At 41.0% G+C, this 27895-nt stretch overlaps 1 protein-coding gene across 1 annotated transcript; it reads right to left on the reverse strand.

The window, feature by feature from the left end:
- On the reverse strand, window positions 1–27895 carry rnf220b (ring finger protein 220b). The gene is made up of 16 exons (XM_079350626.1): window positions 27631–27895; window positions 25837–26451; window positions 8277–8403; window positions 7296–7338; window positions 7105–7197; window positions 6586–6628; window positions 6193–6282; window positions 4168–4211; window positions 3813–3891; window positions 3262–3358; window positions 2947–3006; window positions 2797–2855; window positions 2619–2703; window positions 1796–1904; window positions 772–846; window positions 1–668 (listed from the first exon to the last, which is right to left on the reverse strand). The coding sequence occupies exons 2-16, from the start codon at window positions 26429–26431 to the stop codon at window positions 597–599; spliced, it is 1671 nt and encodes a 556-aa protein (XP_079206752.1). The 5' UTR covers window positions 26432–26451; window positions 27631–27895; the 3' UTR covers window positions 1–596.

The raw sequence follows: 27895 nt of genomic DNA on the forward strand, positions 1-27895 counted from the left end.
CTATACAAAGCAACACATAAAGGAGAAAGACAAAGAGAGCCTTAAAGTGAAGAGATAACTGTAAATGTTTCTAAACTATGGAAGCTAAACAAATATTACGAAGAATGAGCTAACCAGAGACTAACTGTACAACAAATCCAGTTGGGCTAGTTAAAATATACACACACCAATCCAAACATACACACATTATGTACATGTGCTTTAAATGTGGTTCAGTTGTTTTGTTTTCCTTGTTAAACACAAAAAAAGAATTACAAAAATGTGTATATATTATCCCAAAGCTTTTTTTCTCTTTTTGTATTTAGTGCCTGAGCTCTGCATTGGTGTTAGATGTTGGGTTGATGTTGCAGCAGGAACGTGGATATTGTACAAGGCTATGAAGATAGGAAGAGATCACACTTGCTGTTCCCCTAAATGGCCAGAGATTAGCAGATGTTAGGAGTACATTGATGTACAGGTAGAACCAGGGAGTTTTGAGGAAGAGGAATAGGAGAAAGGGGTGTGAGTCTTTGACAGGCCAGCTGTCCACATGTCCACCCCTGATGGGTAAAAACAGAAGAGACCCCCCGCCCCCATTAAAAAAGTGAGTGGCTGTGTCACAGGAAGACTCGCCTCAGGTCTCCAGGTGAGGTGATGGTGTTGCACTGAGGACACAACTTTTTTGCCCCCTAGAAAGAAAAAAAAGAAAATATAAGACTTTGATTACAGATTATTCCGTTTTTTTACTTATATTATTATATTTTTCTAAAACTCTTTAAAGCGACGTTTTACCAGTGTTCGAAGCCAACACTCCTCACAGTGAACATGCCAGCACTGGATGGAGGTGAGCGGGGTTGTATATGTGTCCTGCGGAGACAAATACAAATCGAGATTGTCACCTGTAGTACCAGAAGTTGCCACTAGATGTCCATGTGAAACTACAATTAGGCATTCACAGGTGCTTCATATTTTATAAACTTCTATTGCAGCCTCTTTGGCAACCGGACAGAACCAGCAGGTGTGTTACAGGACAAATTACACAACAACTTCTGCAATTGATCTAAAAAAATTAAATGCAGCAAGAGAGGTTCATCACTTTGAAGCCACATTGATCTGTTTCTTGAATACAAAAGCATAGATGCAACATTTGTGTATTCATGTGTTAGTGGCTTTTTTGCTGAATAATATCCACACACGTTTAATGAGCACAGTTTCATATCAGTCACACAAGTCTTGTTTCTTTGAAAGATTCAGTGTTTCTTTTCTATTAATTAGTAAATTTGCTTTATAAAATATAACATAATATAAAGTCATAAAAATGTGCACTGCAAGTTCTCAGAATCTGGAAAAAGCAAGCACAAGGTTTCAGGGTATCAGATAGCTTGGCGGTTGTGCCACGGGCTAATGTCCTCACCGCGAAGGCTGTGGGTTCAAATCCACCCTTTGTTGTATGTCATCCTCCTCATAACACTCTTGTCCTATCAAATAAATGCAACAGGGCCTGAAGACTAACTCATAAAGTATTCTTTACTCAATTAGGCTAATGTCTCCAATGTTTTTCTGATCATTGTTATATTTTAGTTCTGTAGATCTGATGATAGGACTGAACATTTTAAAACCAAAGAGTCATATAAAATCGAACGGGTGTCAGACCTTGATAGATCAAAATTGTTCATATCAATCTTAAACAATTTATTAGCTGAAGCTCAAGAAGATCAAATTACGATCACCATAACATTCATATTTCATTGATTCAGCGTGACCACTAATAGTTACCTATACAGGACCATCTGTTTTAATTTGCCTTCATACTCACCATGCAAATCAGACATTTAAATCTGTCTCCTTTAGACAACTGTTTCTCCAAATCCCTTATTCGAGCTTTGAGTGCATCCAGACTTGTCAGTGAGGAATCCTCCGAGAGCCTGCACACACACATACACACACGGACAGGCATTAACAGGAGGGGAGAGCGGTGGGTGCGTGAGTAAGGCAGACTCTAGAGAGAGTCATTTATAAATCGAAGACAGATTAAATTATTCGCTGGCCAACATGGACACTGAGCATGAAATTTATCAGCAATCACATTGGCTGCATTCGCTGTCTCATTTATCACAGACAGGGGGGGTAAAGTGTCAGGGTCCTCACAGAGATATCAACACAAACACACACAATTACAGGATTGACTGTACGTACAAAGACACTCATAGCCAGACAGACAGGCAACAAGGCGTTAAGTGTGATAAAATGTATGTCCACGCATGTGCTGCCTTCTGTGTCATTGATTGATAATGGCATCACATTGACGGAGTATTATGGAGGCCACCAAAATACACTAAACACTATGGTTAGCTTTCCCTACTTTGATTAGCTAATCCTCGCTTGGATTATCAACAAACCAAGCTCCTTTACCAGAAGCACACATGCTTTTTCATTTAAAAAAACATAATCTAGAAAAAAAGGCTATGGCATGCATTCTATCTTTTTTTTTTTGTATAACATTATAAAAAAGAGAATAATGGTGTAAGAAATTAACTGTGTTTGGATTGCCCAATAAACACAAAGATTTAAAAAGAATATACAGTATATAAATACTTGGACATTACATCTCTGAGTGACTTGAAATTCCTAAAACTTACATTTCTATGTCAGAGTTTTTACAGGTTTTTGGAAGACCTGCTATGCTGCCATCCACTTTCTCACCACTGCTAGTAGATGGGCTCCCTGTGTGGAGGAATGAACAAATATAACATCTTATTCTGTCACCATGTCTTCTTTATTTCATCTTTTTATTTATTTAGAACTGGCTGAACTCACCGTCATTTGACCATTTGGAGAATTCGGGGTTCACTCTGGAGTTTGGCAACATGCTGCTGCTGTTGTAAACAAAATGGAAATCAAGACATTTAATAGACTAAAACAGCAGCCTTTCGTATAATAATTTTCACTCTGAGGTTGGATACATACTTCACTGTTGTCTCTTTGGAGCTTTCTCCTGAACAGGGGATTACATCTGTCTCTGTGTATCTGAAGTAAAAGGTCAGGAAACATGGAACAATATAAGCCTGAACTCAAGTGTTGAATTTATCAAACCTGAAAAATGTAATTATTGTTTATCTAAAGGTTTTTGGACAGATCTACTATTGGTTACCTTTGCTCCATGTTTTCTGCTTTAAGTGATGACCAACTTTTTTTGCCCAGATGATTCTGCTGATTCTAAAATGTGTAAATGTATAATTTCTTGTCTGTTTAAAACGTGTTTTAGTCGAGTGTAAAGGATACTGTGCTCTGCCGTACTCCAGAGTGTCGTCTCCATCCACATCTAGGTCTGCGTCACTGTCTCTGCACTCTTTAGAGGTTGTGCTCACCATTACTGCAGCTGAGGAAACATTTTCATATAAAAGTCAACACAAAGTTTCTTCCATAAAAGAAAAAAAAAAAAAAATCTTCAGTGTGAAGTTGTTTGACGAAGAGTAATACAGAAGGGTTTTTTTAAGTTCTGTTCTTATTTCAGGTCACAATAAGACAAACTTATCAATCCCAAAATGTTATGTTGCTTGTCCTTCTATCCCTGTGCTTGTGTCTGTCAGTTGTTGTGTAACAAGTTTGCAGTTTGCAGGTCAGAGCTTCCTGCTCGAGTAAAGGAAACCGTTACTTTTAAGTTAACCTTCAAGGCATCGTTCTATGCCGTAATCTGGACTGAAAAGTTCAGTGATTTTTAGCTGCCACTCAGTCACATCATTCACCCTCCACTGAACAAGATCAAATATACGGCGACCTCTGCAGCTCACACGCGCACACACACACTTATGAAACAAGCACATTATGCTTACCTTTAAACCCTCCAACTATAGATGTCATCTGTATTCTCCTCTTCTCGTTCCAGTTGTCCTCTAATGGCACCAAGTCCTCCTAAACACGCACACAAACACATAATGTAACATCTGTCCCTGTGAATCTGTCCATGTACATCAGACAGCCTCAAGCTATATATCTGCTCCTGTGTTTTCATAGCTGTGTGCCAGCTGACTGTGATCCTAATGCTACGTGAGCAGAAACAGTCAACAGTGTCAGGGTAGGTTGGACCATTGTCCTCTCAACCTGGGATCTGCTCAGCTGTATATTAATGTTTTATTCCAATAAAATGTCAAGGAATTTAACATAAAAACAAAACACAAAACAACGCACCTGTCCCTCTTCTGGTTTCCTCCTTTTCATTTTCCCAATCCTGACTGAGAACAGACAGAAGATGGGGATAGATGAGATACCGACAGACAATCTAAAAGTTACATATACTTGAAATGTTCTCTTAAGGATTGTGTTTGATCCACATTTTTTACTTTTGTCTTCTTTTCCCATTTAAACTTTCTAAACATACGTACTTTATTCCTGACTAAGTAAGGGGCTCTTACCAAAAGATGAAAATGCTCTGTGGTTTACAGTAACCTTCTGCTTATGAAACTTTAATGCAGTTTCTGCGTATGATTAAGCTTAAAATTGAGGTAAACAAATAAACACATGTTATCCTTTAGCTGTTACACTGTTGTGTTATCCTTTTTCTTTTCTTTCCTGTGACAGTGAGACTAAGGGTTCATCGTCCCTTGCCATCCAAGCATTAGATGTGCAGTCTTAGCTGCAGTGGTAACACCAATGTGAATGATACAATTGTCTAAATGTTCAGCAACCTTCATTTATTCCTTGAGTTATGAAAAAATCTTGTAAAAAAGTAACTTCTTATGTGATAAATGTGAACATGATGAAGTGTGATTGTGCAAACATTTATTTGAATAGTTTAGCCAATTTTAGACAAATATCCATTTAATATTACTGACAATGACTCAACAAAGAGTATTAAAGAAACTTCCAGTTGCAGGGGAATATGTGGAATTTCAAACCTGAAACTGTTTTCTTATTAAATCAGGGTCAAAGGCAATGCATGTTTGTTCATACAGCACATTTCAATGAGATTCAAATTGTGTCACACAAAAACATATGAAGCATCACATTCTGAGCCCAAGCATTGACACTATATGTTTATTAAGGTTTGCATGCAAAAAAACCGAACAATATCCACTTTAATACCACGAGTATGGTCAAATGAATCCAGTTTTAAACAGATTTAAGGAGAACATGAAGAATATAAAAAAAAAAAATCTGTTATGATTGATGTTTGAGCTTCTTTCAGAATCAACTACATTCACACACTGCAGTAAAACTACATATAATATCCAGAACGCACACATCTGTTGGTTTGTCTATGTACGGCAACTGCGCTAGACGCACCATTCCTCCCCCATCCTTCTCATGTCATCCTAGCCCCACCACCCCCGCCTCCCCCGATATAAAAGTTAACACGGCAGAACACCAACTGCACCTCCTCTCTTACTGTGACCTGACTGACTGCAGATTGCACAGGGGGACATTAAGTTTTAGTGTCCTCTAATTCCCAATCAGGTTGACAGTGAGCCTTGATGAAAGAGGGAACACACACACACACACACACACACACACACACACACACACACAGAGCTGGTGGCCATGACCTGAGTACCGCCATCCCACTACACATAATGAGGGTTAAAGAGATGGTCATAGACGGGGAAGAGCTCATCAAACAGAGTGAGAGAAAGGTTGATTAATCAACACAGAACCCCCCCCTCTCTCTTCTTCTTCTTCTTCTTTCTTCCTCCCTGACATGTATTTAGAAGCTCATTATGCTGTCCTGTTATAAGGCCCAATAAAGGCTAACAGAGCTCGACAGCGGTGGCATCTTGAAGAGTCAGCGAAGAGCTGAACAATCTCAGCGGTAATAATAACAGGAGTAAGACGTCAGCCGCAGCTGTAAGGATTGTCTGCAAGTCTGTATCAGTGCACAACCCCTCTAATGATTCACTGCTAAGACGGTCAGTTCAGTCAAAATCAACTGCGGCAGACAGCTGAAATGGTTTCTTTTAAAACATGGTTAAGCATCTTAGACAAATGCCCTGGCTGTAAGCTAAAAACATGTTTATATTCATTAAAGCTGGACTTTAAAGCAACATGGTTTTCATTGGACAGTGGAAGTTTCTTGTATTGTTTCCAATTTGTAATACAAATCACAAGCTATAAATTCTGAGCTGAGGCCTTGATTGGGAAATCAAAGCTTTTTTTCAAATATTTGATTAAGTATGTTTCAACTTGGTAATACACAAAGTGCTTCTAGGTGTGTCTTACCGGCTTGTGTGCAGTCTAGGTGGGCTCCTGCGCTGTGGGGGTGTAATGGGGCGGATTTGACGTAGCACCTGCACCAGCAGAGGTCATCAACTGTTAACATATCAAGAGGTCAAAGTTGAAAGGTTAATAGCTCCTCTGCTCGTGTGGGCGCTAGGCCAGTGGAGAAAAAAAAAAGTCTGGTGGAGAAAAAAAAGGTTGATATCTGAATGAAGGGTAAAGGAGGGTGAGGATTGGACGGCAGGGGAAGGAAAGCTCTGACTCCTGACTTTTTTTAAAAGCTAAAAAGCTGCAGACCTGACAAAGTCGACAGTCCTGAGTTTTTTTCTGAATAAAAACGCAAAGTCAGCAGCAATGAAACATAACAGTTAGTCCTCTCTGCATGCATCAACATACCATTGAGCCTGGTGTGTCTGTTGGCCCGCACACGGAGAAATGTCTGCAAAAAACATCCACAACTACATCAGAGACTATTATTATTTCTATCTGAACAAGATACTCGAATTTTGCTGATGTAAGGAGCGAAATAAAATCTTTGTGAATTAATTTGACTTTACATTTTAGCTGAGGTGTTGAGTGTTGAGCTCAGCTTTGGGCAGCATTAGTCTTTAAACTGGTGAATCACTGAGACAGAATCAGAATCAGCTTTATTGGCCTGATATGCAAAGGAATTTGGCTTCGATAAGCACCTCACTTCCTGACTTAAACTAATGACTAGTATTTTGTGCACTCATTTTGAAGTAACAAATGCCAGATGTTGAAGAAAGAGCTTCAAGATAACAGATTTACTGTTACTGTTTTATAAACCTCAAAAATGCACATTATTATTTTTACATAGTGTAAATACTCAACAAATGCTCTTAAAAACGATCTTAAAAAATGGTCCGAGTTTTTTTTCTTCTCTATTTTACTCACCTGGTATCTGTCAGAGTAGGTATCCTCAGATGGTCGCGGGGGCGAGGAAGGAGAAGCTCCTTCACGTTTAATATGAAAGGACAGCGAGATAGACTGGAGAGAAAATAAGAGAAAGAGCAGTAGTAAAGAGAGTCAAATGTGGGATTGACAACTGTGCTCTCCGAAAAGTCACAAAGATTTCAGATGTTTACCTTTGGCGACCTCATGAGGTGGTCGTGCTGCACTGGAGTGACACTGTAGGGGAAAGGCAAAACAAATTGAAGACAGAAGAGCCTAAGTTTAAAAAGATTGAACAAATAGAGAGATCACACACAAATCACACGCGCTGAAACAGACAAACACAATATTGTGTTTCAGACGTCATCATATAAATAACGTCTGCTTTTAGCTCGTCTAAATTTGTATCTGAGTCTGTGTATAACCTCATTTACAGTTTATGTCCATCACAGAGATACTGCACGACACACAAACTCCATACACACAGACGTACACACACAAACAAATCATGTCCCAGTGGGCCAAGTTCAATTTCAAAGCATTACTGTCCACGGAGCGGTCGTTAAGCAGATTTGGAGTGTAATGTCTTTATTGGAGGAATCATTCTTCTGGTCTTAGCAGCAGGTAATGTGTGTGTGTGTGTGTTTGTGTGTGTGCGCACGCTCTAGCCCTCGTTTGTACGTTTTACACTGTCACTGTGTGTCTGAAGGGCTCAAAGCAGCCATTAGCAGGACATTATCCTCCCGCTGTATGATTTGTCGCCCTGGGGGCCACAGGCTGTAATATGAAATATGTAGGAAACAATGAGGCAGCTTGTAAACATTGTGTGCAGGTGACAGAGTAGACGGGAGATACCACCTGAGGGAAGTGTGTGTGTGTGTGTGTGTGTGTGTGTGTTGGGGGGGGGGGGGGGGGGGGGTAGATACTAAATCTGTCACCATTAATTATCTCTTGAATGTTGAACAGAATGGAATGTGTGTTGCAAAAGAAGAAGAAAATGACAAATGGATAAACAGAAATGAATAATGGATTAGAAAAATAGAATATGGTTTGAAGGAGGCTTTATAGACCCGATCTTAGATCAAAACCCACTGTGGAAGAAGATACAACACACATACAACATTTTACAAAAGAATAATATGAATCAAGACAGATATTATGATTAGATCAATTACCTGATCTGTAGCTGGGTGAGTTTGTTCAGCTCCTGCTCCATGTGTTCCTGCAGATCTCTCGGTCTCAGAACAGCCTGGCAGACTGGACACATAGGCGCCTGAGCGTCATAAAGGCCCTTCACTTTACCTGGGTGACAGGAGAAATAAGTAAAAAAAGGTGTGAAAGAGAAAATTGTAACGTCTGTATTTTTAAGGCTTTGAAATAGAGATTGACGGCATGAACACGCAATGTTGGATGTTTTCTTTTCATTTGGTACTCAGCGATATTCAGATTTTAAATGTTCGGAAATCTTTAGTCTTTAAACAGATTTATACCTTTCTCGCATTTTAGTTTGATTTCTTTGGTCAAATTTAGAAAATGTGTGGCAGCTGCGTTTAATGAACCCTGAAGCCTAAGTTGCCCAACAACACATTCAACACTTTAATGAAGAACAGAAATAATTATACCATCAAAAATTAGCATTATTATTACATTTAAGGGCAGTTTGCCTTAGACAGCCTTCAGTAAATAGGTGACAGGAAGTAAGGTGAACTTGAGCTGGAGTCACATTCACCTCCATGACACCTGTGCTCATTAATTTCTAACTCCTGAGAACTGCTGTGTGTGTGTGTGTGTGTGTGTGTGTGTGTGTGTGTGTGTGTGTGTGTGTGTGTGTGTGTGTGTGTGAGTGTGTGTGTGTGTGTTAGTGTGTGAGTGTGTGTGTGTGTGTTTGCTAAACCCCTCCGTACTATTGACAGACAGTGACATTGAGAGTAAAATCAGGTTACAAACACACATAAACACACAGACACACATGCCATGCCCCCCTGCTGTCAGAGTGTTGACATCATAGGCTGTCAATAGGAACATTACCCAGGAGGGCCGCTCGGCTCATTGGGCCCCATTGATGGATTATTGCCATAAGCAGCCAGCTGGATGGAGCCGGTGGAGCTCCACTATATCAAGATTTTACCTAGTAGATGAGGTGATTTACTCCTGAAAGCCATCAATCACATGCAGGGAGCTCGTAGGCAAGATGTACCTAATATCCCACAGTAAAGTGAAAACAAATGACAGGGCTGGAAAAAACAATTCAACACTTTTCAGTGTTGAAAATTACAGGCAGCTGAGTGTTTTGACAGTTTCCAACCCCTCTCCAGGGAGCAGAGTGAACCTAACTTCCACCCTGTTATCCAAACATTGGACAAACACTTTTCCAGAGCTCCTCTCCAAATGACCAAAGACCTTATAGGCGTCAAAACTCTTGTCTGTGTTCAGGTGCTGTCCCCTGACATCAGTGTAGCTATGAGCCCTGCTAATGAGGAACCAAATAGGACCAAATGGCCTCTAAATAAAACATTGGGTGGAAAATAGAAAGGAGTCGGGTGTCCTTGGTAAAAAGTGACAGCTCTCCTGTTTACATCCCCCCGTCTCCAGCCTTTTTTGCATCCCCTTGCGGAAGCCTAAATGACTTTTCCCGACACGCATCGAGCGTTCCCGGGCTTTCTGCGCTCTGCCGCCTGGAACATGCAGGCATCAGTAAACAATGAAATCTCTGGGCTGAAATTGAATTTATAACCACATTACCTGCACAGATTACGTCTCTGAATGGCGCCCGATAAGAGCAATGGGATTTGATTTTCAGGTGTTTTATTGGTCCACTTTTTGGATAAGCCCCCATCCCCTTCCACACACATCACCTCTGCTCCAAAGAAATATCAGATTGAACGATGTTCGTTTGGATTTTAGGCATGTGACCGTTTGTGTGTGTGTGTGTGTGTGTGTGTGTGTGTGTGTGTGTGTGTGTGTGTGTGTGTACAGGCTTTAGCTGAGGCTTGACTCTCTCGTAAGTGACAGTTGTTGGTTCATGACCACCTTTTTACACGTCTCCACCCCCCCTTGCCGCCCTGCGCCCCTGCCCACATAAACCCTGTCAGTGTGAGTCAGCCTCAGCCCCTCTTCAGCCTGGGGGGTCTCAGACACACAACAGGGGGCTGTAAAAGCTGCCTGTGGGGCTTGTTAACTGTTCCCTCACTACGGCAACTGGCAGGGATGGATCGTCGCTCTATGTGCTAAGTACAACTGGCCCCTCCAGATGGATTCACCGGCTCTGTGTCTCTGATTGTTTCCTTTTTCAGTCTTTGTGTCTCGCCAGTTCAGGACCTCCTTTCCATGGATGTCTAGCCTTTGTCCAGCTGCGTTTTTGCTTTTTTCACTTATTCGTCCTGAGGAAATGTGTCGCTGCTAATTTTGTTCTTGCTCTGACTAAACAAAATATGAATCAGAGGATTGGATCAATTTTTTTTTTTCTCTTACTGATCAACTATACATAAGAGCATAGTACAATATTCTGGGCCTGTGGGCGTCTCCTCAAACTCACCTCTAATTCTTGTACAAATTGTGTTCCCTTTTTGTGACACTCCGACACACCTTACTTTTAATTGTCATAATCAGTTTACAATCTAGCATTGATGAGTAATTGGAGAACAAATCTTCCCGGTAAAATAATGCTTTTTTTTCAGGAAGGAATCCAAAGACAAGCATTAACGTAATCAAGACTCCCTCCTCCCCCCCAAAAAATAATCTCCCAGATGAATTTAAAGAGAATAAACCCCTTGGGCAAACATCCTCTGATATATCTCCTCCAATCTCTAATATCAAGATCATCATCAGACAGTAAAGTTCATGTTTTGAAACAAAACAATATCTCTGTCCTCCTTTTTTATGATTGATGGTTAAATCCAGCTCCTATTGTTCTGCATCAGAGACCTAAATCTGACTGGTCCATGTTCAGCGCTTGACACTTAAACAGAGAGATCAGGATCCCACTGACAAATCCTCAAAGCATGAAGACCCCCCTGAGGGCCTGGGTAATGGCCGATGCCAGCGCCCATATGACGGCTGCCAGTTCTGCTGATGCAGACAGAGCGGAGATGCCTAACGTGACCTTTAGTGAATGCCACATCACATCAGACCTGGATGTCACCCGCTGACATTATGCTGGGGCATGAAAAGGCTGTTCTGCAGGGGAAGCATGGTGACGAACGTCCCCCTGGTGACAAACCTGTGGACATGGTCTAATTCTGATTGACGTGAGGGGGATTAGACGGGTTTGAATGGCAGGGAAATGTACCAGGAGGCAGGGAGTTTTTTTCTGTGTCAGCTGGGTCTGTGTTTCACTGCGCTCGCAGTGCTGAGACGACTCCCTCCAACTGGCTTCATTATCCCAATCATCAAACAATTCTCTAAGCACATCAGAAATCCCTCCATAAAGTAGTAACAAGCACAGACTCTATATAACCAGTAGGCATGTAGAGATTGGCGAGGCGAGTGAAGTTAACGCTTGGCGGCTAACGCTGCAGCGGTGGTTTGTGTAGGCAGGTCCTTGGCACATTTTCAGAGGAGATTGAGGGCTATAAAAGCCATTGGCTCCTGCCACACCTGTACTCCACCCTATCCCGCGGCCTGCTTCCTATTTAAAAGCATCACATGCAGGATATTAGTCAGGCTTTTTTGCCGTCTGTGAGGTAGAAGTAACCTCTGAAGCAGAGGGGGGAGAAGGGAAAGTATGCAGGCCGCCGTTTGTTTTTTATTGGGGAAATAATGGCCTATTGAGAGGTTGGGTATTTAATGAGCAACATAATAGGCCCTGTAGTAACACATCTGCTATGAGCAGAGTCATTTCCTCAGCTTTAAAGGCTGCTGCTCCAAGCCTTTGAAAGAGCAAGTCCACTTGCCTTTGAATTTTACATATCTGCTTTTTATTAATTGCAGTTTTGCTACACACCGGCAATACATAAAAGACAAATGTGCTGCTAAAGGCTCCATGTTCAATCCTAACCACATTCAGCGACCGACAATGTTTACTTCCTCTCCTGGCTTGACCTCAAATCTCTCACTGTCCAATCCAATTCCAGCATCCCTCAAAAATCTCCCTCCTCCTTTGCAATCAATTGTGTTTAATGTATTAAAGACACTCACCGTAACCACCGCAACCTTTGGCCCATGCAGGAATCAATGCCTCGTTAGACCACTAATGATCATTCATTGACTAATAAGATCTGTATCAACCTCCTGTAGAGCATTGATTGGCCTTTGGCCTCTGTAGTGCTCTGTGCATTACGCAGACAACAGGAGACAGCAGCTGTAAGTCAGATGATGAAAAAGCACCTGGTGGGAACAGACAGGAATCCTAAACCCCAAATAGACTCATTCAGAAGCTCCTCAGGCCAATACCCTTTTCTTCTGCCCTGCAGATCAATGGACATAACCTCTGTGACCACAGGTCAATCAGCACGCAGCATCCTCCATTTCTCTCCCTCTCTCTTTCTTTGTTCCACTTTCTCATCTTCTCCATTAGTCACCACGATTGCTCCATCAGGTGCAGGCATGGCATGGCATGTATGTGTCCAATCATGTCGTTGATGGAGAGAGGACTGTGTAGCTGTGTGACTGTGTCCCTGCGACCATATTTCCCTCCTCAGGACCTGAGGGCAGAGATCGAACCCTGCCTCTGCTCTGCTCCAACCAATCAATCAAGCCCTCATTGAGATGCATGGCTCGATGATCTTTGATAGTGACTTACAGATAGAAGAGAAGCAGTGGAAGTTTCGACTGTCCTTGGGTATTTGCAGCAATACAAGGGTATTTACAGCCCATCTCATGGAAACCTATGTACAGGCCTCTTTGAAGAGTTGTTGCAGTTTGAAATCTGCATTTTAGCACGAATATTCGTTGAGAAGATCCAATCGTAGCCTTCTTGCTAAATCAGTGGTCTCGGTGTTTAATTATCAATTCTCATGAAATGTAATTGGGAAGGAGGATGGATATTGGTCTTAAAGGGATATTTCACCCATTTACATGAAGCTGTGTATCATTAGAAACATGGTAGTAGTGTTGAATGGTCATTAACCCAACCCTCATTTTGCCCTGAGACGAGAAAAAAAACGTTTTTTTTTGCTTGAAAGTTTTCTTCATGTGATGCTAAAAGCGTGAAAAAAAAGCGTGATCACATGAAGAAAACTTCCAGGCAAAGAAAAACATTTTTCTCGTCTCAGGGCAAAATGAGGGCTGGATTCACGACCATTCAACACTACTACCATGTTTCTAATGATACAAAGCTTCATGCAAATGGGTGAAGTATCCCTATAATTTGCAGAGATTTTCTCTGTATAAAGATTCACCCGAACAAAATCCATGTGTTACTGGTTTAACTTAAATCTATCAGGCCGGCAACTCTTAAACTCTTATGATGATCAGACTGATCAGTATATTGTTTTACTGCTGGATTTTGAAAGGTGTTTCAGAAAAGGAACACACTATTGGTTCCTGCTGTCCATTAGTGTATTCAGGTATTTATTTTTCTCACCATGTTTCCTTCTTTTTTTTAACCTGGGTCCATGTGCCTTTTGTGTTTTAACCAAGCTGCAAGATAATTTTCTCCTGAGGGACATGAAATCAAAGATGCCTCATCAGGGTCTAGCATTCCATGAATGTGATTAAATTTAATTTTAAAAATCTTAAAGTGACAGAGATTCAGTGGAAGGAAAGGGAAGAGGAATGATTTGATGTTGTATGTTTAACATACAGACAGCTAAAAATAGCAGATGGATTGTTTTGATCACCAGGTCTCAGCGGGATGTTAATCTGTGTCTTCGGCATAGCAATGGAAGGAAAGGTTATGGCATTGGATAATGTTGCTAAGTGGGAACATATAAATAGAAAATAAAAGTGAAACTTGTGGAAAACGGAACCTTGAGGTACATCACAGGTAATATGGGAGGTGGAGGATTATGTTGACTGCAAGGGTTATGTCTAAAAGATAGGAACACAACACATTAATAACAGTGCCTTGACACAACCCACCCTCCTCTGTCAGATTTTAAAAGCAGGTCATTTCGTCATACAAAAAAAGTTTAAAAAGTTAAATCTAAAGATGTCAAACAATGACATGAACCCAGCATCTATGATCCTCCAAAAGTATATATGTAATGGAGTTCATACTCTGGGCAACAAATGCCAAATACACTGTAACATGTGTTTGTTGACTGCTGTCCGTCTAAGTCACTGCAGTCACTTTGAATCGAGAAGCTGCTGACAGCAGACGTTAGAGATGTTCACCAGTGGCCTGTCATTCACTCTGATGACATCAACCTGCACTCACTTGACAGACAGACGAATATACACATATCCAGCTCTGTCACTCTGCACCATGTAGTCAGGACCTAAAGCTTTACAACCGTAAGCCAGAGCCTGACAATCATTGGAATATTATCTAATATGGCCAAGTGCAAAGATCGTCTTTCTCAAAAATCATTAATCATATGAAATATCTTATTATCATCGTTAAAATCAAAGTGTGGGATTTTTTTATAAACCCTTTAGGCAGGAAACTGCAATATTTGTAACTGTTTCACTTCAATAGAAAAGTGAAACAATCTAATCAATCAAAAAGTAGAGATCAACCTGAAAAAGCAGAACCTTTTCAGCTCTTAAGTCAATGTTTTAAAGAAAATCATTGGCAGTAAAAAAAAAGAAAAAGAAAAAAAGTCTCCTTATTATTAGCATGTAGAAGCAGCTGACTAATAGTTGAAAATTGTCCTTTTTTGTCAATGTTAAGTGCCTTTATCTGGCAGTAACTCATGAAAATGTATTAACTTGCTATGGTCTCTGTAGCCTAGGTACCAGAGTGATGTCTGTATTATATTTCTGTTTCTAAGTGCTTGCAAGGTAAAGCAAACATGTATGAGGCTATTAAGGCAAATATATATTGTCATAATCTTAGTATACACATATGTGAGTGAGTGTGTGTGTGTGTGTGTGTGTGTGTGTGTGTGTGTGTGTGTGTGTGTGTGTGTGTGTGTGTGTGTGTGCGTGTGTGTGTGTGAGAGAGCAAGAGAGAGAGAGAAAGAAAAAAAGAGAGAAAGACATCAAGGAGCTAATAGACAAAGCAACATCCCTCACTGAAGAATAATTAGATTGGCTCCTAAAATACAGATCCCTATTAGCCAGACCACTGATTAATACACATTAATATTGTATATTGCTCTGTTTTCATTCCATGGTGTTATCACATGTCTCTCATATTCTTTCCCTACTCGCTCTTTCTCTCAATTAGTGCTTAATGAGGAGAAAATTAGATGATCGCTCTGATGCTTTCATCAAGTACTTAACTTTTCTAAACAGCCTTAGACAAATAGTAAGTCACTGTGAATGGGGCTCACTGAAGAGTTTTATTTGAAAATCACTCATCAGCTCTAGTAGAACAATTACAAAGATAAAAATAAAAGTGTGATCTTTCCATATATTAATCAGTTAGGACGATTTACTTGCAAATGCAACTCTTCTTCAGTGTTGTACTTAGTATTTTTGGTAATTTGTCTTTTTCACCATCAGTTAGTGATTTTGTTTCCCAAAATGCCTTGGAAATAAAACTTGCATATTTGTGCCAAAATCTTTGCATTATGTATGCGACTGTGGAGCCAGTCTGACTCTTTCAGCGCTGTAAACGCACACACACTCTGAACTCTGTCCCCACAGAGCAAACATCACAGCACACTTTAGCCAATTTCAAAACTGCAAAAAGAACGAAGTGATCATATCCAATAACTATCGATGTTTTAATTCTGTCAGGTGGTTGAGGGACATTCAGATACAGTTATAAAACAGTAGCTGTGCAGTTACAGTATGTAACGACAAGTCCAGTCATTATAACATGACTTTGCTTGTGTAATGAAAGAAAGAGCTGACAGACTTAATATAAATAGAGATTAATACATTAGTTTATGACAACAAAATAATACTCTTCAGGGACAATGTCGCAAAATTAGTCATCCATGTAAAATAAAGGCTGAAATAAATGTATGCAATAAATGAAATGATATTGAATGTTTCTCTCTTGATAGAGAGCAGAGTGAGTCCAGAGTCACACACACGCCCTATCCAGCTCTTCCAAAGAAAACACACCCATCTGCTCTTCTCCGACACACCTGTCCCACATACACTTAGTCTTTACATGGACAGATCCTTAAAGCAAACAAAAAGCTTCAAACAAAATCCAAATTGACACGTTTCTGACCCAAAACTTCCCTCATTTACAGTACAATAAGGCCTCTAGTAAGAACTTGTTGAATTTTAGACCGCTTGTGATCATGCAACGTTACAGATAACCATCAGTCCCTCCCTCCTCTTCTCCAGATAACATCTGATACTGTCAGAAACAGCCTGCAGGCTGCTGCTGGTACAAGAGGACCATGAGCACCTGGTGCTCAGTGATACACCTCTGTTTGGGTTAGTCACACTTCCTACAGGATGTTATTGTGTCTGCCTGGATGAGCAGACAATTAAAGCAGTTGATGATGTTTTTTGTATCTTCAAATAGTGAAAGATCTAAGTGATTGAGCAGCTAATCTTTAGTAACACAGATGGAGAGGAGGGGATACTGGCCAAGGATGTTGTCCAACTTTTTACCAACTTTTTACATGTCAGTGTCCTGGAACACGAAACCTGAAAAAACAAAAAAACTGTTGTCATGTTCTCAATAGAGCAGTGTGTATGTCTCAAAAATACATATATGTCATATTATTGGTGTGTCCAAGGAGTTCAATGTAATGGATATTCTAAACTTGACGAAAATACTTAAAATTCTGTATTAAAAATATGAAAATAGGGGTCTGGGTTCAGGTCTGACCTGTTGCTCCTTTCCTGCATGTCTTTCCCCACTCTGTCTCTCTCCCTAGTTTCTGACTCCACCCAACCCCCACGAAAAAAGACTTTTTAAAAAAGTGAAGAAAAAAAAATGGAAACATCTATTCTGAGGTTAAAGCATTTAGCTGTGAACAACAATCAGCAGTAAAAAAGAATAAAAGATTGTAATATAATTGAAGTTGGTTTCTTTTGAGGATAAATGTTAACAACATCCCATGCATGCTGTGTGTGGTTTCCCGGCAACAGATTGACAATAAAACCCCTGAATCTATTAGAGAGAAAGATAAACAGATTTTTAATATGATGCCCTGAAGTGGACTAAAGACCCTCCACATCAGACTAGAAATCAACATGTCTAAGTTTTATTGGAGGGGTGTGTTTAGTAGAATTGTGCCAAAAGCAAATGTAAAGTGAAATCAAGAGAAAATGTCAAACTGTTCATGTGTGAGAAAGAGGGCTACAAGGCTGAAGTGTGTAAAAAAACACAATTCTGAGTGTGAAGGTCTGTGTGTGCACCGTCCTATACACAAACACACTGTCATGTAGCCGTGGTGAGAGCAGCGCCGTGTGAGCCCCCGTCGATATGCCCCTCCAATCTCTCCTGTCAGCAAACTGCCGGGAACAAAGATGCCTGTGGCAGAACCAGCGGCCATAGATCTTCTCCTCTCTGTTCTCACTCAGCGGGGTCACACAGGAGCGGATCACACTTCAATTCACTCTTCTTGTCCGATCAGGAGCTCTGAGCCGCTGCTAATGAGACTGGGCCTTCTCCAGTCGACAGGACCCTGAACCTGCCCACCCAGAGGGGAACTACACAGACTCAAATAGTCCACCCAGATACAAACAGCTACTTCAAATAAATGGTAGTAATATCAGTGTTGTTTAAAGCCCCTTACAGACAAAGGTTAAATAAGTGCAGGGGTTCAGTATAAATTTCACATCAAAATAAGCATTTTAAAAAGGTCTGGTGATTACCAAAACGTACCAGCAAATAATGTAACTAGATATTGCTGCCATAGAGTTTAAAAACTGAAAGGATACCGTACAAATACATCCTTAAAACTTATTTTTTAATTCATCAAATATGAATCAAAAAATATGATTTGTCATTTTCTTTCTGTAAATGAAAGTCCTCCTGCTTGAAGGAGTGAATATTCTTCTAACTACTGAACAATGTATGTTCTAAGAGAATTCAAGTTTCTTTTAAAATAATAAATATGACACACAAAAAGTACATCAACTAATACCATTTCATGCATATTTAGATACAAAACTTTGTGATGACTGATTGAGTAAAACCCCAAACTGTTCAAACATATACTGTTCTTCTTTACCTCTTGAATCTGTCCCTTGCTTCTTCTGTAAAAAAATATATGTTTCTGTTATTTGAATTACAAAAAAAGATCTCAAAGATCCCACAAATCCGTAAAAAATAGGGTTGCTAATGCATTTATTTCCATCTGATAAATGTACAATTTTTTTCCATTATCAACCCAGGATAAATATTATTTTAAACATTATTGATAATCCCACTGGACACATCTTTAACTTTAGTATGATGTTGGATAGTTTACATATCTAAATTTGCAGAGCTTGCTCTTACGATGTTAAACTTTGCTCCAGTAGCAGAACCACTTGACTTTTGATAATGGAGTCATTTGCACTGAAACAATCCCCAGCATGCTTCTCATGATCATTCAGTGATTGATTTGTAATTGTACTAATAGGGTCACGACCGAGACAATAGGATGTGTAAAGCAGAATCTTTTCTCTCACTCGGCCTCAAACACTCACTGCGGGCCTGCTGAGCACTGCATGTGTGGTCTGGGGGGACAATTAGCACAATCTCCATACTAATGGCAGCCTGTAATGGACACTGCTGAGCCTGTGCATGTGTGAGTATGTGTGTGTCTGTATGCGTTTGCATATGCATATGGGTAAAGGGAACATTTGCATACACGCATATCCTTCTCTGTGGAGTGCCTTACTGTGTGTAGTTGAGCATCTGCTTGTCCTCTAGTGTAATGTGCACATGCAGTTCCAGTTTTTATGTATTCATGCGTGTGTGTGTGTGTGTGTGTGTGTGTGTGTGTGTGTGTGTGAGTGTCACCAGTATGCCTGTGTAACCCCCCCCCCCTTTCTGGCAGCTCTAACCCTGATCCACAGCCACTCATTAGCACCATAATAAAGAGTTGAGACGACACGTAAAAGGTTATATACTGCTGGACTGCTGTTTTCCTATCAATTATCAAGCCTGTGATTTATGGCTTAGACTCAATGCTATTCTCTGAGGAGAATTGGGGGAGTGTTTACACCCCTACACAGCGGGGGTGAGGGGTCAATCCTGGCAAACTTTGACCTTTGAGGCAGTGGAGCACCAGCACTGATGGGAGCTTGTGAACTGCTAAGAGGCACTTGAAGTGACTGAATCGATAAGTGTTTTCTTTAAATGATGCATGTGTAAGTAATCTATGCTGCTTGCTGCATGTTTAAGCTATAACGTGCAAATAATCACTAAACCAATCATATTCTTCACATTTTCTTGTGGGCTGTTTCCTACATAGATACCTTCTTACTTTAACATTTAAGTGTCCATATTCTGCTTTTTCTCTATTACGGTTTTTTTTCACCAGCATATTTCTGCTCACTACTCCAATAAAAGAAAAAGAATGCGCATTTGATCATCTATAGAGGCTGCCAATCCTGCTTATAAAACCAGCGAATGATGTCAGGATGTCATGTATCTGCTAATGCTATCTCTTTTGACATGCTTGACATACCTTGTCTCTTGTCAAGCTCCTCCACAGCTGTTACACTTGCAACAAAAAAAGGTGATTCGCTGTAATGAGGTTTGTGTGTGACACAAGGCAAAGACACATATACTTTATATGTCATACTGTGTGTGTGTGTGTGTGTGTGTGTGTGTGTGTGTGTGTGTGTGTGTGTGTGTGTGTGTGTGTGTGTGTGTGTGTGTGTGTGTGTGTGTGTGTACACGTGTAGCTTCCTGGCTGCCACCCAGACGATGGTGTGGTCTTGCTTGTCAGTCTGACTGACTGCACTGCTCCTCTGCAGCATGTGTTTAACCCGAGCGTTTGGCCTTCCAGCCCTCTCTATCTGCCTGACTGATTTGTTAGACTCTGGGGACACGATGGAGGATGTGAGTTTGCGATCCATGTGTGTGTGTGTGTGTGAGTGTGTGTATGTGGGTGTGTGTGCTACTTCTTAAGAACAAGCGATTAAATCTACAGAAATACCCCCTTCACCTATGGATATGTTAAGTCACACACACACAAACCAAGTCTTTGATGTTAGATCACAGATGGCCACGATGCAAGTCGATCAGGTGACTGCAGAAGTAAGGAAAATGGACCAAGGGATAAGGAGGAAGACGTCTTCTGTTAAAACAAGACTGCCGTTTTAACGACCCCTGGGCCCTGCACTCATTATGACCCTCTCTGACTCTCTCTCTCCTCTTTCTCTCTCCGCACAGACTGTTCGTGTGGGCTGATCACGGCAAGCGATAGAGGCATCTGTAGAAACTACAAGATGTGTTAAGTCTCGTGTTTCAGCAGAACATTCTCCTGATGGTCTAACAGGTGCTGATGGTCACCACAGAAAGAGACACACATAAACACACACACACATATTTTTCCCAGCTACTGTAAAGGCCTCTGGCAGACTTATAGAAATCCTGTCTGTCTTCGACAAGCGGTGTGGTCCCACAGCCTGACACTCTCAAACTTCTGAAGATACATCAGCCTGCATGGAAGCTGTAACCCACACACATTGTATTCACAAACACAAAGTCCAGTAAGGAGGTAAAAAGCTGAGAAGAGTTTCCCCTCCTGCCAGGATGAAAGCCTCTTTTACTTGGAAGAACATTAGGAGAACAAACTGCCATCACAACAGGAGGGGGAAAAGTCGACCGCGGCGTGTTCTCACTTCAAACACAACCACCATTAATATTGTAATGCTTCCTCCCCGACTGTTTGAAATCAAGAGGGAGACTACCAGTGCGGTCAGTGTGAGGGAAGGCAGATGTCACATATTTTGGGACAAGGTATTAAAAATTGAGCAAAAACATAGAGCACAGCTTGTTTTAAAATCCATGAGGAAATAACCCAAATGTAATCATTTGTGTAACTTTAATACCACACTTTTTTCTCTTATCAATGGGTTTATCAAAGGATTTACCATTGGTTGTTGGTCCTTATCTGTGTTCATTATATTTCCTTGGAATTCCTTTAGTTTGTGCATTTCATTTAAAACTTATGCTTTAAAATATTATCTGCATATTTATGCCAGTTGTGCTGTTCATGTTTGCACTTTAATATTGCTATGTTATTATCGCTTTGTTACCAAAGTTGGTTTGTGATCATTAAAGACAAACCAAAATTACACTGAAGCAGAAAGAGTGAACATATGATCAGTGTCACGGACGATGCATGGAGTGCACATACAAGTGTGCCTGATAAGTTCCAAACACTCTCGGCACAATAGCGGACAGCAGATAATATATGTATGCATGAGCATTGAGTGGTTGCTATTGATCTCTTGTGGTCTGCCAGTGGGATGTAAACACTGTGTCTTTCAACAGGACACTCCACTCAATACAAGCAGCTTTCAACGACTGCTACATGGAAAGCGTGGCGCACGGACATCCTTCCTGTTATCAAATCAGGACACAGAGCTGGAGACATATAGCCTAGTGGATGTGTTTGTGTGTCACAGAGAGATCTAGAGGTTTCACTATACAAATATTTAAATAATCACAAAGATGTTCAGTGGGTTGATAACTGGTAACATTTGGGATATTTAAAAAAAAAAAGATTCTCATGTAAAATGATATCCCTCATCCATGCTGTGAAGATTAGAATAAAACTTCTTACTTAAATTCCAAAAATGTTGACAGGTTGTAGATTTGTGTAAGTATGGTTTTCAACCGTCAGCATTGGTAAAATTAAACACACACACACACACACACACACACACACACACACACACACACAGACACACACACGCACACACACAAAAAAAAACACACACACACACAGAGCATGTAAGCTTTCCTTAGAACAAGATCAAACTTCACTACGGAGATAATCCATGTGCCAAATCCAAGATGAGTCTGTGTAGTATTGATTCTGTTTGGACGTCATACACGTCGGCTATGAATAACCGAACGTGGAGCAGAATAACACTCTGACACAGCTGGTGGACAACAGTGTGTGTGTTACTCGTTTTGACCTCTATTTAAAGTCTTTCAGGATATTATCCACTGGTGATGCTGGTGAGTGTCTTAGTATCCTCTCATCCCAAAAAGAAGAGTCTCTGATGGTGCACGTCTTATTCCAAGGCCTGATTTTATAGAGTTTTATTTATATTAACACGTGTAGTCACCGTTATATGCTCTTTCTGAGATAAGCATGTATTTGAGGTTAAGATTTACTTGCAGACAAACGTGGATTCAAAAGAGAATAAATTAATTATGGATCCATATTATGTTTCATAGCTGACATGCATGATATCTAGAAAAGCAATATTTTTTTAAGTCATATAAGTAAACAGTTTGAGTTTGAATTTTAAAAACAAAGGGCAGATGGAAAAAAAAGACAAAGCCCACCTGTTTTTTTTCTTTTTACATTTGACTCTCTTTGAAATAATCTCTTTGAATCAATACAAACTCAGGATATGTCAATTTTAAATTTTTCTTGTTTTTTTCCGTGGTATTGTCATCAAGAGGGCTGTTTCTCAAAACATGCAAGTGACACAAAGAGAAAATGACCTCTGCAAAAAAATTGAACACGTTTTTCAAATGGCTTTTCTTTGCCGCAACTGATGTAAGAGACTTGCAAGCGTAGAAGTAATTGTGCAACAGAATGCTATACTATCAGTACAATACACACAGTCCACAGAGACCACTTTGTGAGACTCGCTCTATCGTCAGATGTTTTTCATTGGTGAATACAATGAATCTATGCCAGTCTGATAACTATCTTTTTTGGTAATTTTTTTGTGTGTTTAATTCGTCCACACTTGAGGTTTAAGGACCACTTTCTCCTGACAGCCTCATCCAGGGGTGTGGAGATTTACAAGTATCACAAAACAACAGCTCTTGAACATCTGGCTCTAGTTATTACAGCTTCCACTCAACTTTGCCACCACAGTAAGATACAAACACACACATACACCCCATCAGCGTCTGGCTTCGGTGTGTTTTGCCAATCCACTCCTTGAATTTCCAAACTTTTTCAAGGCCGTTTTAGTTTCCACTTGGGCCTGTGGCGGGAAGCATCTCCCTGAGGAAAATAAGCAGGACTCGCTCTGGTGAAGACATCTGCCCTTTGAGAGCGAGTGTGGCTGTTTGAACAGCTGTCCACACCGTGCATCGCAGTCTGTCCCTGACACAACAGAGGCAAGCCTGAGTGGGAAAAATCAAATGAAGAAAGACACTAAACCTATGGGAGGAGGAAACATCCACAGCCAGCGATACACAGCAGGTGTCCTACCAGCATGTTGTGTGGACAGACAACACGCTACCAGAGGACTAAAGAACCAGTGTTGAACTATGGAGCAAACAATGCCTTGCATAAGTAACCCCCCCAACCCCCTTAATTTCGGCCACGTTTCCACTGTTACAAACTGGAATTCTGACTGACTCTTTTGAGCTTGTTTACTGTTTGATAAAAAACAAAAGAGCAGTCAAAAAAGCAGACGTCTTTTAGATGCCAACCTGGAAGAAAATGGCTTCAACCAATTTTAGTGAAAAGTTTTAAAAACAAAGCTGTTTGTGCTTTATTGGCAAGTAATGTATCTCATATAATTGTCCACTTTTCCATTTCAAGTAATACATCTAATCCACAACAAAATGTAGAAAAGTTTAATGCTGGTAAACACTTATGCAACAAACTCCATTTGGTTTTTGCAAGTCATGTGAAATCCAAAATTCTTACAGAAGGAATAGGAACATTTGTCCTTGGTTTTTGATACCTTCTAATTGGGCAGTCCCCACTTGTTACCTCTGGTTCTGAGGTCAAGGAAAGAAAAAAAGTAAAATGATGTATTACTAATACATATGTAAATCTCTTAAAGGGAGAATGAAGCTGTTGAAATTGAACCAAAACACACTCAGATAGTTTACAATCCAAACAAAGAAGGTCATTTAAAATAAGAAGAAAGCTTAAAAAGTATAAAAGTAGGTTTTATAGATTGGTTTAGACTTTGTATTGGCGTTGCTACAGCAGCGTGTGAACAGCTCACTCTAAGATTTCAAGCTTAACACTTAAGACTTTTGCTCCTGAAGTGACTGTCTGTTGCCCAGTCAAGAGGAACAAGTGTATGTCAGACTTAGAAAAGTGCCGGGAGCTCAATTGCATTAAAGCTCTTAGTTTGCCTGAGCTGCAATCTAATTGGATAAAGCTGGAAAAGCAGCTTCCAATGTGCTCAAATCCATTTTTTTACCCACATTCTCATTTTTCGGAGGAGATGCTCGCCATGTTATATCCCATCCCAATCTTTTGTCCTTGTCAACATTCCCCAAATGAGATTCCAAAATCAGGAGGTGAGGGGAGCACGCATGCTCGAGTGCACGAGCAAACATTGTCAGACAGAAACACCTCTCACACCAGCACGCCGCCTGGCATCTCTTTCCTTTCCTGTCCTTATTAAAATTCCATATTGAGATTCCTCGCTGCCACTCCGCCTCTCTGGTCCTGTCACTCAGCCACAGAGCAGAGACAAACCAGCAAGTTTCTACAAAGACGCGCACACATATATGCATAGAGAAAGACACAACCCAAACTTTTCTTAAGACAACTTGTCCCTGCTCCCGCCCTTTATGTGTGGGATGAAAGTTTCCTTTAGGTGCTGTGTGAGAGAGCGTGTTTCAGCGTCTCCATCTCTGCCCCCCCCCCCTTCTCATTGTCATTATTTTCGATGGTGTCCCCTGTGATCTGCCGAGCCTTTGGGTGCTCTCTCTCCCTCTCTGTCTTTCTCTGGTCCCTTTCATCTGTCAGGCGCTCCCCTTGGCGACTGCCACTGAGGGGGTTTGATTTCCCATCATGCCTAGCATTTGCCTTCCTTGACTCTGGCTACCTCTATCTCTCTCCCTTCCACCCCCCCCCCCCCCCCCCCCCATCTCTCCCTCTGTTGTAACCCTGCGTCGTCGGGCAATTATCCCCAGGAGTAATGAGGAGCGTCTCTCCCTTGCTGACTGACACCTCTCCCACTCATTTGTCAACAAATCAGACGGCCGGTGTGGGCGGCCATATTGAGCTGAGGGTTGTCGTCGCATCATCGCATCTCTCTCTCTCTCTCTTTCCTCCTCCATCCCTTCCTCTCTATCTCTGCCACCTCGTTATCTCTGACAGGGTGTCATTCGTTCCAAGTCTCACTCCCCCTGTGTCAACCCTCCACACGCTCGCATGTATTTGTATTCCTCAGCTGCCGAGAAAAGTCTAACTTCCAATGGGCCCTAATGGTCATATGTGGCTAATGATCACTAAGCTGAACAAGTAACGCTATTCATTTTATTTGTGTCAAAGTAAGCTGCAGCCTGTCAGTGTAAACACTTTGTCCAGCTACACAAGATAAAGACGGGAGTGCAAAGGGGAAATGTTTTTAGATATGCTCACAAAGACTGCTTTCAATTTGTCGACATTATTCGCTGCAGCTGTAGAGGAAATGTAAATGTCTTCTGCATTTGTCATTTGAGGGCAAGAAAGGTCTTTGTGGTGCCAATTAAACTTTGTTCATTTCCCTGCATGTTTTAAAGCTGTACGAGTGACTGTGTGTGAGCGTCAGATGTTACCAGTGCCTGATAAGATATCAGACCATGTATCAGATATGTGTTTCTGTGATCGAGTGTGTACTCACTGTGTTCTTTTCGCTCTTCCGGGCTTGATGAAGCTTCTCCATCAGATAGCAGGCCAGACATGGAGAAAAGCTTCCTCCCTGAGTCCTCCCCACCTTTCAGGGAACCACCTGGAGAGCCAAAGTCAAACTCCTTCCCCTCCACGTCGGGGAAGCAGCTTTTCAGCCTCTTAGCCGGCGTGAAAGCCGACTGGTAACCCCCTGACTCTCTCTCTTCTTGTGGAGAGGAGAAAGGTCGAAAGGCACCAACCCCGCTGTGGTTGAGCATGCTCAGGGTGGAGCAGTCCAGGTTCGGTGGGGTGAATTGGGGATGCAGGTGGAGCAGGGAGGTCGGGAAGTCTCGGGAGGGGAAGGTGCCTGACATGGGGCCCTGGCGCTGGTACATGGAGGTGAAGGTGTAAGAGGCGGAAGGGAACGGGAGGTGAAGGTCTTTCTCCATAGAGACAGGCACACCAAAGGGCCTTGGAGCCTGGCAGGGGACAGAAGCGTCTCGGCCAGCCTCTGCGGTGGAGGCAAGGACCATTAGGGCAGGGGAGGCCAGAGGAGCTGGCAGGTAGGAGGAGGGGCTGTCCAACTTGAAGGGGCGGTGGAGGTCCATTCACCTCCTTGTTGATGGTCCTGAGGAGAGGGAAAGGACAGACATAGTGAGTATGAAGGCTGCTACAACAGGACACGAAAATATATGTTTGGTACAAATAAAATGTTGCTTTAAGAAATGAACTGTTTTCCTCAAACCTAAAGTGAAATTCCATAATTGTTGTGAGCTGAATTATGAAAGGTACAAGTTGAATATTGCTTTAAAAAAATAGTTTCAATATTTTGTGATCCAAATTAGAAATTCCTCATCTCTTCATTTTGTGAAAAATTACCAACTTGCAACTTGTGAGACATTTATCCTATTAGAGTTTTGGACTAAATTCTATCAACATGGGTTTAGGGGAGGCCTCTGTGCCTGTAAATAATTACGACGGAATAAAAAGCCAATAAAGCACACGCAGCTGAAAGCCTGAGAAAGATCCATTTTTCAGCGGGTCAATCTTAAAACACGTTAGGGAAAATAACTACCCATTTATTCTTCTTTGATAGATTAGTTCTCGTAATATTCATAAATCAAACCAATTATGGCACAAAAAATTAAATCCACGTTTTGTTCTGCTTTAGGTAGAAAAATGCTCCCGAAACATACTTTTTAAATCATTTCTCTTCTCTCCTCTCTAGACACAAAGTGCACAAAATACCAATGAAAAATGTTGTGGTTTTGATTTTATTGAATTTAGATCATAAGTAAAAAATTCAACACTAGTATGTTTACAATAACTCAAAATGAGATTCGTTTAAATAGAGAGAGGCAAACAGAATGGCAGTTCTTGGAGTACCGAAACACATTTATTTAAAATAAAGATTCCTGTTTTAAACTTTTTTAGTTACCCTCTTTAAATAAACTAAAAATGTGTTTCCTTCAATTAACTATGAAAAAAATGTTTCAGACCTACTAATTGACTGAAAATGACTTTACCGAAACATTGAAAGATCAACTCAAAAGAATTCAAAGTTGCCAGGACTTTTTATACAACATGAACGCCAAAAATGACAAGATTACTCCTGCTCATCTTAAAATCACTTCAATCACTTTTTTCTTGAAGTCATTTGATCGTTACAACAACCGCGAGCGCAAGTTCACTCACTTCAGAGAACCAAACTCAAACTAAGTCCGACAGAACACATTGGCAATCAACTAATTAAACTAACTCAAACAAATGAGCATGCCACTAGTTGGGCTGTCACGCCAGTACTTACCTTGGACTTAAAGTGAGTTTTATTTCACCGTCAACAACTCTTCCCCTCTCTCTCTCTCTCTCTCTCTCTCCAACAACTTCTGATCTCAGCACGCGGCACTTTCCCCTGGTCGCACAGGAAAGAGAAAGAAAGGCAGAAAAAAACAAGCAATTGTGGGCAGCTTCTCGGTCCTCCTGTAGATGTTCTTCGTGTTGAGGAAAAGGATAAAGATGTGAGGAGTTCACAGTGGTGTTCAGGTGCTCCGTTTGTGTGCACGATCATCAGC

Source organism: Symphodus melops, assembly GCF_947650265.1.
Source record: "Symphodus melops genome assembly, chromosome: 8".
NCBI classification, from domain to species: Eukaryota; Metazoa; Chordata; class Actinopteri; order Labriformes; family Labridae; genus Symphodus; species Symphodus melops.

Excerpts from the sequence above, each read along its gene's own strand:
- rnf220b (XM_079350626.1), bottom strand. The coding sequence starts at position 26,431 with ATGGACCTCCACCGCCCCTTCAAGTTGGACAGCCCCTCCTCCTACCTG. Across the intron at positions 7,198-7,295 it reads ACCTCATGAGGTCGCCAAAG|TCTATCTCGCTGTCCTTTCA; the intron begins GTAAACATCTGA and ends TTTTCTCTCCAG. Across the intron at positions 2,856-2,946 it reads TCCAAAGAGACAACAGTGAA|CAGCAGCATGTTGCCAAACT; the intron begins GTATGTATCCAA and ends TGTTTACAACAG.